Source organism: Trachurus japonicus, chromosome 18 (assembly GCF_045865225.1).
Source record: "Trachurus japonicus isolate A0001 chromosome 18, Traja_1.0".
Lineage (NCBI taxonomy): Eukaryota > Metazoa > Chordata > Actinopteri > Carangiformes > Carangidae > Trachurus > Trachurus japonicus.
Window position 1 is genome coordinate 4,783,662 of NC_140924.1, and position 13,949 is coordinate 4,797,610.

The 13,949-nt window shown below is 41.1% G+C and overlaps 1 protein-coding gene across 1 annotated transcript; it reads left to right on the forward strand.

Annotated features, from left to right (window-relative positions):
* The first annotated feature begins 3,580 nt into the window (after positions 1-3,580).
* LOC146968437 (uncharacterized) lies at positions 3,581-5,785 on the forward strand. Its single transcript, XM_085760356.1, has 2 exons — positions 3,581-3,584; positions 4,238-5,785. Exons 1-2 carry the CDS (start codon positions 3,581-3,583, stop codon positions 5,224-5,226), a joined length of 993 nt encoding a protein of 330 aa, XP_085616482.1. The 3' UTR covers positions 5,227-5,785.
* The last annotated feature ends 8,164 nt before the right edge of the window (positions 5,786-13,949 follow it).

The following is a 13,949-nucleotide window of genomic DNA, read 5'->3' on the forward strand; positions in this document are numbered from 1 at the left end:
CACGAGGACTATAGCCTCAATATATGGGGCGCCTGCTTAACCCACTGCGCCACTCGACGCCCCGGAAGGTGGGGCCCTTGAAGAAGAATCCCCAATTTCACGTATTCAGACAACTCAGTGACTGCTAGAGTGTCAAGCCTGAGATGCTGAGGCAGTTGGAGCAATTCACCTGTCTGATGTCTGGACAGAGTTGTGAGTCTTCAGTGGATGTTGTCCGTGCCAAGTTGCTACGCAACATGGTGGGGGAGGACAAGAAACTCACTTGCAAGTCTAAGGTTGACCTGGTTCGCCTTCCTCCATGCCACTCTGCTCTGAAGCCACATGCCTGACGTGTGAACTACCGCGTCGCCTTGTACAAGCGAGCTGGAAAAACCAAAACCCTATGATGAGGGGCAGGGATGGATGAAGACTGATGAAGGAGTGTTGAAACCGGTGTGGTCCTGTGGTCCTATCCTACCAACTTCACTGGTTGATCCCCATGACACTGGAGAGCATGAACAGGAAGAGGAGGAGAAAGAGGAAGGAGAGGATGAGTTTAACTCTGAAGATTTCAGTGAAAACGATGATGAGTGATGCATAGTGGAGAACTATTTACTTGACTGTTTATCTGGCATGGGAAAGAGAAGAGTGGTCACATCAAGAAGAGTTCTATTGTGATGTTTGATCCAAATAAACCTTGGTTAAACACACAACAACCTCTGTCTAGACACCTTATTTGGTATCTCCAATATTGGCGTCTTGTAATAATAATAATAATAATAAATTTTATTTGTAATGCACTTTACATTTAGGCAATCTCAAAGTGCTACAGTACAAGTTTAATTTAAAAAGGGACACAAGTTAATACTAAAATTTAGCAAAAAGCTTTCCTGAATAAATAGGTCTTCAGGTTTCGTTTAAAAGCATCAGTGGTCTGTGGGGCCCTCAGGTGGTCTGGGAGGGCGTTCCACAGCCTTGGAGCTGCAGAGCAGAAAGCCCGGTCACCCATAGTGCGGAGCTTGGTTCTCGGGGTTTTGAGGGTGTTTGAATTAGCGGATCGGAGGGTGCGTGTGGTGGGGTGGGGGGTGAGGAGTTCTTTGAGGTATTGGGGGGCATGTCCATGGATGCACTGGTGAGTGAGGAGAGAGACCTTGTACTCAATTCTGAGTGGGACAGGGAGCCAGTGGAGAGTTTTGAGTTTTGTAATTGGTAAAAGGGTTAGGTTTGCTTACTAGCATGTCACCAACATGTGATCACTTTATGAATAGTTTTATTGTGATCTCTGACCCTCAAAACATGGGTCTAGACACCTTATTTGTTCAGATATCTGCAGTATTGGCTGAGATATAGTGAAATTAGGTTTTTTCGATAATGGCGGCACTAATTTGCATAAAAATGATACATGGGACATTCTGACAACTTTTTAACATAGCTCATCATTTTCTACACATTTTTTCCAATCTAGAAACACTGGTTAGAAGTATATTTCCGGGGGGTGCATGATACCCCCCTCTTCGTACTAGACTATTAGTGGTCTTCAAAGACTTGACTAGGACACTTGTTCATATGATATAAGCTTTCAAAGACAACCCTTAGTGGTCTTCAAAAACTTGACTAGGACACTTGTTCATATGATATAAGCTTTCAAAGACAACCCTTAGTGCTCTTCAAAAACTTGCACGTGAGGCTATGTGTTTTAATACTTTATATGTGACCATTCAGTATACAACAAGACAATTCTCTTAATGGTATGAAACACAGCTTTTTTTTTTTTTTTTCCAAAAGTTTTAGGGATGTTGGGATTACCTTATTCAGACAATTTAATTTAGTAGTCTCCAATGTGCAGAAATTTGATAGAAAAGGTTTCCTGCTTACCCTTCGTTTAGCCGGCTTTGAATTGTCTGAAAAAAGTTTTCCTTTGATCCACTCTGGTGGTCCTCAGTCAGACACAGTCTCAGAGTCAACCAATCCGGGTCACGGCACCATTTGTTAGTCTCGATTCTTTGTATTGGAAGCCCAAGAACAGACCAGAGAAGTCTTTCGTACAAAAGTAGTAGTGTTTACTCAGGTCACAGATAAAGTACATCAGCGCTGGACTCAAAGTGACAGAGCTCTCGCAGGATCTCGGTCAGGAGTGAGTCCAGATTTCAGGAAATGGGTCACATTTATCTTCTTGGGCTGGGCCTGCCCCGTACAGAGGTTGGATGTTCTCAGAATGTGATAAGCAACATGACGTGTGTGTTGTTGTTCAGGCGTGTATCTAATGCAACAGACCTAGCTGACAGACTAAGAGAACTCAGCAGTTACATTATGTCCTTGGTTATCAGGCTAGAGTCACAATATCTGGCTTCATGTTCACACACAGGTTATGTGCGTTCAAGTACTAAATTGGAACACATGATGTCAAAACATACATGACGTCATTGAAGTATAAAAACAAAGTACGTAACGTCCCAGAACATGTCCAATTGTAACACATCCCCGCTGCTTACTTGCTACGCCTGATTACTTTACTGTCTAATGTTTGTTTGTGGTCCATACCACGTATGCAGTCGTGAGATAATTTTTTTTTTTTAAGTGAAAAAAAAGTAGTATAACAAGGCTTTGATTTTTCCCGCTTAACATTTCTGATGCAAGCAATTGGGCAGTGGTCACTAAAGTCAAGGGGGAGAACCCAAGAGGCTGGTTTATTGTGGCTTATTGGTTAAAATGAGGTCCAATAAGGTGGACTTCTCAAGGTTAGCTGGATCAGGCCTTGTTGGAGCAGAAATCAATTGTGTGAGATTCAGGTCTGTAAAGCCACATTATGTAATAACGCCGCATTATGTAATAATGTAATAAATCTTCATGTCATTATGTAATAACGCCGCATTTTGTAATAATCTGCCACATTTTGTAATAAAAATCTTGAACGCAATATGTAATAAACTTTGCCGCATTTTGAAATAAGTTGTTACATTTTGCGTCACTTATTACATAATTGCAGGTGTTGCACTTTTTTATGAGGAAAATGTAATAATTTGGTGCATTATGTAATAAACCACCAACACCCGCCGATGTGTGGCACAGTAGCCTATATGAATATCTACATGGACTTTCTGACCGACGCCCATTAACCGAATAAACCGATGAGATTACAACGCTTGCAGGGGCGATTGCTTTTTTTTTTCCCGTTACACATACACGTGCTCTGCAACAGCTGATTGCCACATCCACTGAGCTCTGTCTCAGCTGATCGCAATCCAATGTTTAACTGTTTTTATACTAAATGCAGCCAAACACCAGGCTGAAGAGAGAGGAACAGCCGCAGGTGAACCATTGAATTTTTTTTTTTTTTTTTTTGCGCAGCACTGTTATTACAGGTGATGCACATCTACTGTATGTCTGTGTAGGCTACATTTGTTGTCTGATCTTCCTTCACGGGGACTGCACAGCACATAGGCTACTGTCAGTCCTCCTGTATAACTTTTTGCTGGGAAATATGACTGAAGGCACATGGAAGTTCTTGTTATCAGTTAAACAGTTAAACATGTGCATCCCTACTCCCAACTGATTTGATTGTTCCTCTTGTTCCTGCATGTGGAATTGTGTGTGTACCGGTATGTGTGAGTGTGGAGCGCAAGGGGCATCGTTGGTTGACGCACACATACTTTGGTGTTGTTATGTTTGATGCCCTGCTCACCTTGTGCTGCAGGTGAGAAAAGGAGGAGAGAAGAAAGCTTGAATGAGAATGAAAGCAGTACATAGGGGATGTAGCCTATTATAATAAATAAAGTTATATTTGATTTAGTTTTGACCATCCTATGGCTTCAGAAATGAATTCATATATGATTCATGCTGGCAGTGTTGCTCTGATGGTCCTTATGTTTTTTTTCTTCTAATTCAGACATACATTTTGGTGGTTTATTACATAATACACCAAATTATTAAATTTTCTTCATAAAAAAGTGCAACACCCGCAATTTTTAATAAGTGACGCAAAATGTAACAACTTATTACAAAATGCAGCAAAGTTTATTACATATTGCGTTCAAGATTTTTATTACAAAATGTGGCAGATTATTACAAAATGTGGCGTTATTACATAATGACATAAAATTTTATTACATCATTATATAATGTGGCTTTACAAGGTCAATGCACAGACCATTAGATGCATTGCTCCAGGAGACGCTGTTGGTGTCCACTGAGAAGAAAATTGATGAGTGACAGTATGAAGACACTGTTGTTCATGATGTGTGTTTCATTGTTTCTGCAGGTGATCAGCACCCTAACCCAGAGAGTCTACATAGTAAAGAAGAAAAGGAAGAACTATTGACCACTCCAGAGTTCCCCATCACTTCTGTTCATGTGAAGAGTGGGGATGAGGAGGAGAAACCTCAGTCCCTACAACCTCATCAAAGACAAACTGAGGCAGAGCCTCCATCCAGCAGCTCAGCTGAACAGATGGAGGCTGATGGAGACGACTGTGGAGGATCTGAACCAGCCAGGAACTCAGATCAACCTGAAGATCTTCAACCAGATCCAGATGATGAGGTCTCAGAGTCGTCCTGTGTGACTGAAGACCGTGATGACAGGAGAGAAACCAGAGCACCTGAGTCAGGTTTGAACAGTGAAGCTGTTCATGTAAGTGGCAAAGAATTTAAGACTGGTAAGAAGTCTCACCGCTGCTCAGAGTGTGGGAAAACATTTAAAGCACCCTGGGATTTGAGGACACACATGAGAGTCCATACAGGAGAGAGACCATTTGAATGTTCTACCTGTGATAAAAAATTTAAACAACGACAGCATCTTCTTGAACATATGAGAATCCATACAGGAGAGAAACCATTTGACTGTGCTACCTGTGGTAAAAAATTTAGCCATGATAGGAGTCTTAAAGAACATATACGACTCCATACAGGGGAGAAACCATATAAATGTGCTACCTGTGGTAAAAGATTTGGACAACGAGTGACTCTTAAAGACCATATAAAACTCCATACAGAGGAGAAACCATTTGACTGTGCTATCTGTGGTAAAACAATTCCATATAAAAGGAATATAAAAGTCCATATGAGAATCCATACAGGAGAGAAACCATTTGACTGTGCTACCTGTGGTAAAAAATTTAGTCATAAAATAAGTCTTAATGAACATGTAAGACGCCATACAGGGGAGAAACCATATGAATGTACTACCTGTGGTAAAACATTTAGATATAAAGGGAATCTTGTAAATCATACAAGACTCCATATATGGACTTAAAAGGCATCTTAAAGTGCATATGAGAATCAACACAAAGATTTCTCCAGCAGGTAAGTAGTTTGCTTCACACAAGAGTCCATTGAAAAGTGATGCCATTTGGTTGCAGTGTTTGTGGCAAAACATTTATGAAGCCGGTGATTTTTTTTTGTTGCACTTGAATGTACATAAAGGAGAAAAAATATTTGGTTGTTATGATTGTGGAAAAATATTTTTACGATATGATGCTCCCTTCTGTTCAACCTATATGCTGCCTTTGGGTCAAATTCTGCAGAATTCTAATGTCAACTATCATAGTTATGCAGATCACACACAAATACATCTCGGTCAAATCGAGTCATTGTGTCACTGTTTAGAGCAAGTCAAAAATTGGATGAACCAAATTTTCCTTCAGTTAATCAAGAAAAAACTGAGGTCATTGTTTTTGCCAATAAAAAGAAGAGGGTTGGTGTCAGTAAATGCCTTGAGTCACTGTCTCTAGAAACTAAAGACCAAGTCCGAAACCTTGGCGTGCTGATAGACTCAGAGCTGACCTTCAACAGCCATATCAAATCAGTCACCAAATCAGCCTTTTATCAACTTAAGAACATATCCAGAATTAAAGCAGATATCAGTGGAATGTTTTTGTTAATATAAGTCCTAAATAGTCCTATTTTCCGTCAGCAATCACTTACATGAAGTATTTCAGCCTAAACACGAGTCTCTCCGTCACTCTGCTCTGCTGTAACCCGAGGAGAAAATTTTCCTTGTGGGATACAAGTGTTATCCAATGAGGGGAGAGAACGGCATGAAGGGCTGTGTGTGCAGCCAAGGGATGCGCGTGAATGTGGTGACGTAGCACGAGGACCAATTGATGCCTGACAAGGGCGGGGGCTGCTAACTCATGGTGCGTTCAAGGAAACTCGTACTTTGTGTTTTTCCTTCCTGTGAAGTCATACCAGTTCGATCTGGTACGAGTTCACGGGTCGGAAGTTACGAGTGGCCGTTATAGGGAACTTTCACAGACAACAGGACGGTAAAAACACGAGCTACGGGTTACCTGGAACGCTACCAAGTCGTAGTTGTGACTTGAAGCTGTAACTTACGGTTTCAAAAGCCTGCCTTGAACACAGCATTAGCCGAAACGGCCGTGCCGATGATATCTGCTTTAAGGGTTTTCTGTAGGCACTTTTAAATCCAGGTTAAAAACATTTCTCTTTTCATGTGCTTATGGCTGAGCTCTTTTTAAAGGGACAACGAGGAGTTTCTATTTGGTTATAAAAAAAAGTCTCACGTTAATGTGGATGAATCTACGCTACCCACACTTGTTAATGGGCTCATTTTCGATAAATATATTGTTTTGTCTCTATGGTTATTTTGTTATTATTAGTGGTGGCGGAGATGCTGGTCGAGCCGACCAGCTTTCTTTACTTTCGGTTTCGTAGCGAGTCATGAGAATAACGCCGCCGAATCGCCGTTTATGGTCGGAACTACGACGGTATGTGATCGTCTTCCAACCTCTGACTTTAATTATTGATGAATGAAAACATGAGTCTGTCTTGCAGCGGTCAAAGTATTTCATGGTGCGTGCGGAGGCTCATAAATGTAGTGTGAAAACGCTTTGCTTTTCCAAAACTCCTTGTTGTCCCTTTAAGAACTTTAAACCTTATCTATTTTATTTTCTTCTAAATTTTTATTCCTCTTTGCTTTATGTTTAATGTTGACTTTTTTTTTTAATTAAAAAAAAATGCTGTTCTTTTTAAATGTTTTTTCTTTATGTAAAGCACATTGAGTCTGCTTTGGTATGAGATGCGTTGTATAAATAAAGATGCCTTGCCTTGTCATACTTTCGCATTCAGACTTCATTCAACTTTTCTCATTCAACTCCTATGTCGTCATCTTCTAGTGTTTACCTGTAACAGCTTTAAATCCAGCAGATGGCGGTTTGTTCATTCCAACCACATGGCTAAGAAGAAGAGGAGGATAGGTTTCAGTTTCTAGTCGGACGACTTGAAGACACGCCCTGAAACTGGAAAGGAAAAGCATCGAGACGAGCGATATCACGGCGTCTTCCAGGATGTGGTGTGCCTGAAATATTCTTACAATTATTTCAAGCCTTTTGAACCCCACAGAAGAACAACAACAAGACTGAAGAAAGTCCTGTAAGATTAGTAGAGGGCAGTAACACGGCTGAACGAGTCTACGCTGCCGGAAACAACAAAGCAGAAGCGGGAGGAGGAAGAGGAGGAGCAATACGCGGGTCTCGTTGGAGGAGATGAGAGATACCGAGGCGTCCTGAACAGAGTCAATCACACTAACCTGAGTCTGTGGTTGACGAAGCGTTTGATGGAGTTGATGTTTGTACTCGGATAATGTTTATCCAAACTGGAAGAGAGTCGCGGTTAGGGAAACAATAGTCATTTGGCGGGATCAACGAGAGTAAAATGTCTGAGGTGGAGTTTCTGAGAGGATTCATAACCGAGAGACTCACCGCCGCCTCCCAGGAAATCTTAGCGGCCGTGGACAGAGTCGTAGCCGGCTACGAGGCGGAGGCTTCGGGCTTCAGACAGGAGATCGAGCGGCAGAGGAACCTGCTGGATGTTCTCCTGCAGCCTCGAGTCGTTCTCAACAAAACAGGTTGGTGATTCAATTTTAATTCCATGAACCTCAAAGTTTAGGTTTGTAGAGAAAGAGCACATTTTTCTTTTAACTTTTCCGTGGCTATCATCAATTTTACTACAGGAAGTTACCAAAACTAAGAAGGTATTTGTGTTGAGGCAGCGTACTGTAAAACAACGTTGTTATCTAGTCATCTTTTTTTATTTGCATTCATTCCCATAGTCCTTTTTTTGGAGTCATCATCACCAAGATCTACAGATTTCCCCACATGGTTTTCTGTTCTGTAGTTAATTTTTAAACCAAATTTACTGGAAGACACTATTGTTTTAGGTCCAGGTGTTGAATTGTGTCTTCATCACACACAGACTTACATTTTTAGAAAAGTAGTACATTTTATGATTGAAGTTTTGTGAATTATTTTCTATTTCAGGATTTAACCATTTAACCACTAGTAATGATATAACCGTACATGTTGGACCAACTCAAGTATTAATAAATACCCCTTTCCCACTGGTCAAAAAACCCGTTTAAACCCGCTAACAATCGGCTTTTGGTGGCAGTGGGAAAGGCGCACCGAGCCGACACGGGTCGACGCGGGTCAAACGACTCGGCAAGCGACGCGGGTTAAAATCGCCTTCAATCGGCTCGGCTCCGATCGGCTTGCAGTGGGAACGCCAGACCCGCGTCAACCCGCTAATTTACTTGATGACGCTGAGCGTTACATATGGTGGCCTGGAGGTGCAAATCAACATTATAAAACATAAAACACTTTTACAAATTCTGAAACAAATTTACATTTCAGAAAACAAAACTACAAGTCTTAAAACAAAGTTACATTTCAGAAAACAAATTTACATTTCAGAAAACAAAATTACATTTTAGAAAACAAAATTACATCTCAGAAAACACATTTACAAGTTGCAAAACAAAATTACAATTCAGAACAAGATGCAAAACAAAATTACATTTCAGAAAAAAAAATACAAGTTGTAAAACAAAATTACATTTCAGAAAAAAAATTACAAGTTGTAAAACAAAATTACATTTCAGAAAACAAATTTACAAATTGCAAAACAAATTTACATTTCAGAAAACAAAATGACAAATAACATAACACTTTTACAAAGACCAAAACACTTTTACAATATCTGAAACAAATTTACATTTCACTTTTACAAACACCAAGACACATTTACAAGTGGCAAAACACTTTGACAAACTGCAGAAACAAATTTACAAAAAGGCCAACATCAACCGGAAAGGGAATGTACCAACCCCGGGGTTGACCCGGAAGTGAACGAGGAGCGGTCATGACGAGTTCTCGTCGTCAATGGAGAAGCTAATGGAGACCTGAGATGAGCGAAAGGCAAGCACATGAGCCGACTATCTAGTTTTTGACCAAGATGGAGTGCGAGCGAGCCGTGTTTTGCCCTTTTTGTGGACGATATATGCGACGGTACATTCCCTTTCCGGTTGATGTTGGCCTTTTTGTAAATTTGTTTCTGCAGTTTGTCAAAGTGTTTTGCCACTTGTAAATGTGTCTTGGTGTTTGTAAAAGTGTTTGGTGTCTTGTAAATTTGTTTTCTGAAATGTAAATTTGTTTCAGATATTGTAAAAGTGTTTTGGTCTTTGTAAAAGTGTTATGTTATTTGTCATTTTGTTTTCTGAAATGTAAATTTGTTTTGCAATTTGTAAATTTGTTTTCTGAAATGTAATTTTGTTTTACAACTTGTAATTTTTTTTTCTGAAATGTAATTTTGTTTTACAACTTGTATTTTTTTTTCTGAAATGTAATTTTGTTTTGCATCTTGTAAATTTGTTTTCTGAATTGTAATTTTGTTTTGCAACTTGTAAATGTGTTTTCTGAGATGTAATTTTGTTTTCTAAAATGTAATTTTGTTTTCTGAAATGTAACTTTGTTTTAAGACTTGTAGTTTTGTTTTCTGAAATGTAAATTTGTTTCAGAATTTGTAAAAGTGTTTTATGTTTTGTAATGTTGATTTGCACCTCCAGGCCACCGTAGTTACGTGACGCCTCGTCATCGCGCCGGTCGCGTCTCATATCACGCAAGGGGGCAGTTGTCGGTCTGAGAAGTGAAGCTCACTTCCGCGTTCAAAAAACTGCAATCCCCTCGGATTCCTCTGGGGGCTGGTGTCAGAAGGGAGCATTCCCCATAGACCCCCATGTTAAAATCGCCGACTTTACATCCTCAATAAACATGTTAAAAGCCTGGTGTCAGAACGTTTTTTCGTCTCAATCAATAGTTTCTACCCCCGCACACACTCTGAGGGGGGTGAATTTTTTTTTAAACTCTACCGTTTTACTGTTATTAGGTTAAAATTCTGGCCAATTAGGGCGCGGAAATGTTGAGTGACAGGTCCGAGCAGCTCCGTGGACAGCTGCTTCGAGGCCAGTGGGCGGGTTCTCGGCCGGCCAATCCAACATGGCGCTGTTCAGGCCGCCATATTTGAGTCACAAAAACGACTCCCCAAAACCAATGGGTGACGTCACGGACGCTACGTCCATTCTTTTTACAGTCTATGATATCACGTACCAAAACAAAGCTCTGCTCTCATTCCAGACTGGGATCGAAAGATCAAACAACACTGACCAAAAACGGTTGAAAAAAAGAAAAGAAAAGAAGCGACAGTCTGTTTAACTGACGTGTTGTGCCGCGGACGTCCGTCATGACGGCCGCAGCAGACTCTCTGTCCTCCGCGGTCCTGGTGCTCCAGGTCAGCCAGCCAGAGAGTCTGCCTCGGCGGACGGACACTCCGCGGTGGGCAGCTGTGGCATGACTGTGTGTGTCTCTTGCACCGCGGATGAGAGCGGGGCGACTGGTTTATGCTCTGTCTGACTCCCCAGCGGGGGGTCAGACTCGGCTCATTTTGGTCAATGGGAAAGGGGCCAAATGCCGATTGTTAGCGGGTCGACCCGCGTTTAAAAAACCCGCGTCGACCCGCTAATTTTAGTGGGAAAACGGCTAAAGAGTAACAATAGTATTGATGGCAGTGTCCAACATAACATTTTTTTTCTTACTGGCCCACTTGGCCAGTAGATTTGAGTTTTACTGGCCCCTTGCGTATTTTCACTGGCCTGGCCACCAGAAAATGAAAACTTTAAATATATATATATATATTTTTTTTTTTTACAAAAAAAAAGATCATAGCTGTGTTTCCACTGTAGGAGTTCCTGGTAAAGGGAGGGGGTAGGAACTTCTACAGGAACCGTCCTCTCACTCGGCCCTCTCAGTGGCCGTGTTTCCACTGCAGAGTAGGACCCCGCGGCGACGTCATGAGTTTCGGTGAATTGTTTCATTCTGTACATTTTCTATCTCAGTCTGAAAGCTTTGATGCAGCTCAGGGCTCTCAGGGCATTGGTTAGAGTCCAATAGTCTACAATACTTTATTACTACTAGTCATTTTCTATGGAGGTACATTGATGGTGGTAACTGGAGGATTTCTCTTCTTTGATCAGGGTGACTTTATGGATTACTGATTGATGAATGGATGCACATGGCTGCAGGAGATGCTGTTGGTGTCCACTGAGAAGATAATTGGGGTTCATACAGAAATCAATTGTGAGTGACTGATTGAAGACAATGTTGTTCATTATGTGTATTTCATTGTTTCTGCAGATGATCCTCCTGAGTTGACCACTAGTCTGGATCAGGAGAACCCAGAGAGTCTACATATTGAAGAAGAAAGGGGATTGACAGCTCCAGAGTTCCCCCTCTCTTCTGTTCATGTGAAGAAGGGGAATGATGAGAAACCTCAGTCCTTACAACCTCATCAAAAACAAACTGAGGCAGAGCCTCCATCCAGCAGCTCAGCTGATCAGATGGAGGCTGATGGTGGCGACTGTGGAGGATCTGAACCAGCCAGGGACTCAGATCAACCTGAAGATCTTCAACCAGATACAGATGATGAGGCCTCAGATTCGTCCTGTGTGGCTGAAGACAGTGGTGATGACTGGAGAGAAACCACAACACCTGAGTCAGGTTTGAACAGTGAAGCTGTTCATGTGAGTGATGAAGAATGTGACACTGGTAAGAAGTCTCACTGAGCTCAGGGTGTGGGAAAACACTTGGTGGAAAGGGGAGTTTGAAGAATCCATATATTAGAGAAACCATTTGACTATGCTACCTGTGGTAAAACATTTAGACATAAAATGAATCTTGAAGACCATATAAAACTCCATACAGATGAAAACACATTTGGTTGTGCTATTTGTATACAAAGATTCGCCCTGCAGACATATTGTTTCTTGCCACAAGTGTCCATTCAATAGTGAAGCCATTTGGTTGCAGTGTTGATTAATGGGTGCACATGGCTACAGGAGATGCTGTTGGTGTCCACTGCGAAGATAATTGGGGTTCATACAGACACCAGTTATGAGTGACAGTATGAAGACACTGTTGTTCATGATGTGTGTCATTGTTTCTGCAGAGGATCCTCCTGAGTTGACCACTAGTCTGGATCAGGAGAACCCGGAAAGTCTACATATTGAAGAAGAAAGGGGATTGACAGCTCCAGAGTTCCCCCTCACTTCTGTCCATGTGAAGAGGGGGAATGATCGGGAGAAACCTCAGTCATCAGAACTTGATCAAAGACAAACTGAGCCTGATAGAGAAGACAGTGGAAGATCTGAACCAGCCAGGAACTCAGATCAACCTGAAGATCTTCAACCAGATACAGATGATGAGGTCTCAGAGTCGTCCTGTGTAACTGAAGACAGTGATGATGACTGGAGAGAAACCAGAGCACCTGAGTCAGGTTTGAACAGTGAAGCTGTTCATGTAAGTGATGAAGAATGTAAGACTGGTAAGAAGTCTCACTGCTGCTCAGAGTGTGGGAAAAAATTTAGCCTCAAGGGGAATTTGAAGACACACATGAGAATCCATACAGGAGAGAAACCATTTGACTGTGCTACCTGTGGTAAAAAATTTATATGTAAAATTAATCTTGAAGTCCACATGAGAACCCATACAGGACAGAAACCATTTGACTGTGCTATCTGTGGTAAAAAATTTAGGCAAAGTTCAACCATTAAAGTCCACATGAGAACCCATACAGGACAGAAACCATTTGACTGTGCTACCTGTGGTAAAAAATTTAGGCAAAGAGCAAACATGATAGCCCACGTGAGAACCCATACAGGACAGAAACCATTTGACTGTGCTACCTGTGGTAAAAGATTTAGGCAAAGTGCAAACATGATAGCCCACATGAGAACCCATACAGGACAGAAACCATTTGACTGTGCTTTCTGTGGTAAAAAATTTAGGCAAAGTTCAACCATTGAAGTCCACATGAGAACACATACAGGACAGAAACCATTTTATTGTGCTACCTGTGGTAAAACATTTAGGCAAAGTGCAAACATGATAGCCCACATGAGAACACATACAGGACAGAAACCATTTGATTGTGTAAGTTGTGGGGAAAAGTTTGAGGCTCGTGGTGCTGCACATGAAATGCCCATGAACGTCATGATCTTGAGAAGCACAAGAAAATCCAAACAAAAGTGACACCATTTGTTTGTAGTGTGTGTGGGGGTACATATTCGACAGCAGGGAGTCTCAGAAGACACATGAAATCCCATTTAGGAGAGAAATGTAGTCTCTGTAGGAAATGATTTGTTCCAAAGAAATATCTTCAGACACACACAAATCCATACATGGGGAAAAACATACAGTTGCAGTTTTTGTAGCCATAAATTCTCAGATATTTCTGTCAAGAGGAAACATATGAGTGTATGTAAACTCATGAATGTTACTGAAGGCAGCAGCAGTGTGTGAGGATGCAGTTATTGAACTGTAACAACTCTTCACTACACAGTGAAAATGAGTTTCACTGGTAAAATGTTTTGTTTGATTTAAAATTGTATAAAACAATGAGTTCATGGAATATTTGCTACATATATGTTACAAATCTGTTGTACATGGAAACACATGTATGTTATTGAGGCAGCATTAGGCTACCTGTGGCTGCACAGTATTAATTCTGAAAAGTCTCTTTCTGGTACAATTGCAGTTGGTAGGAAAATCTTTTGTTTTGTTACTAAATAAATTCAGCGTTCATTCATTTTTATGTTTGAATACATTTTTCTCAAGTTTCTTGCATAAA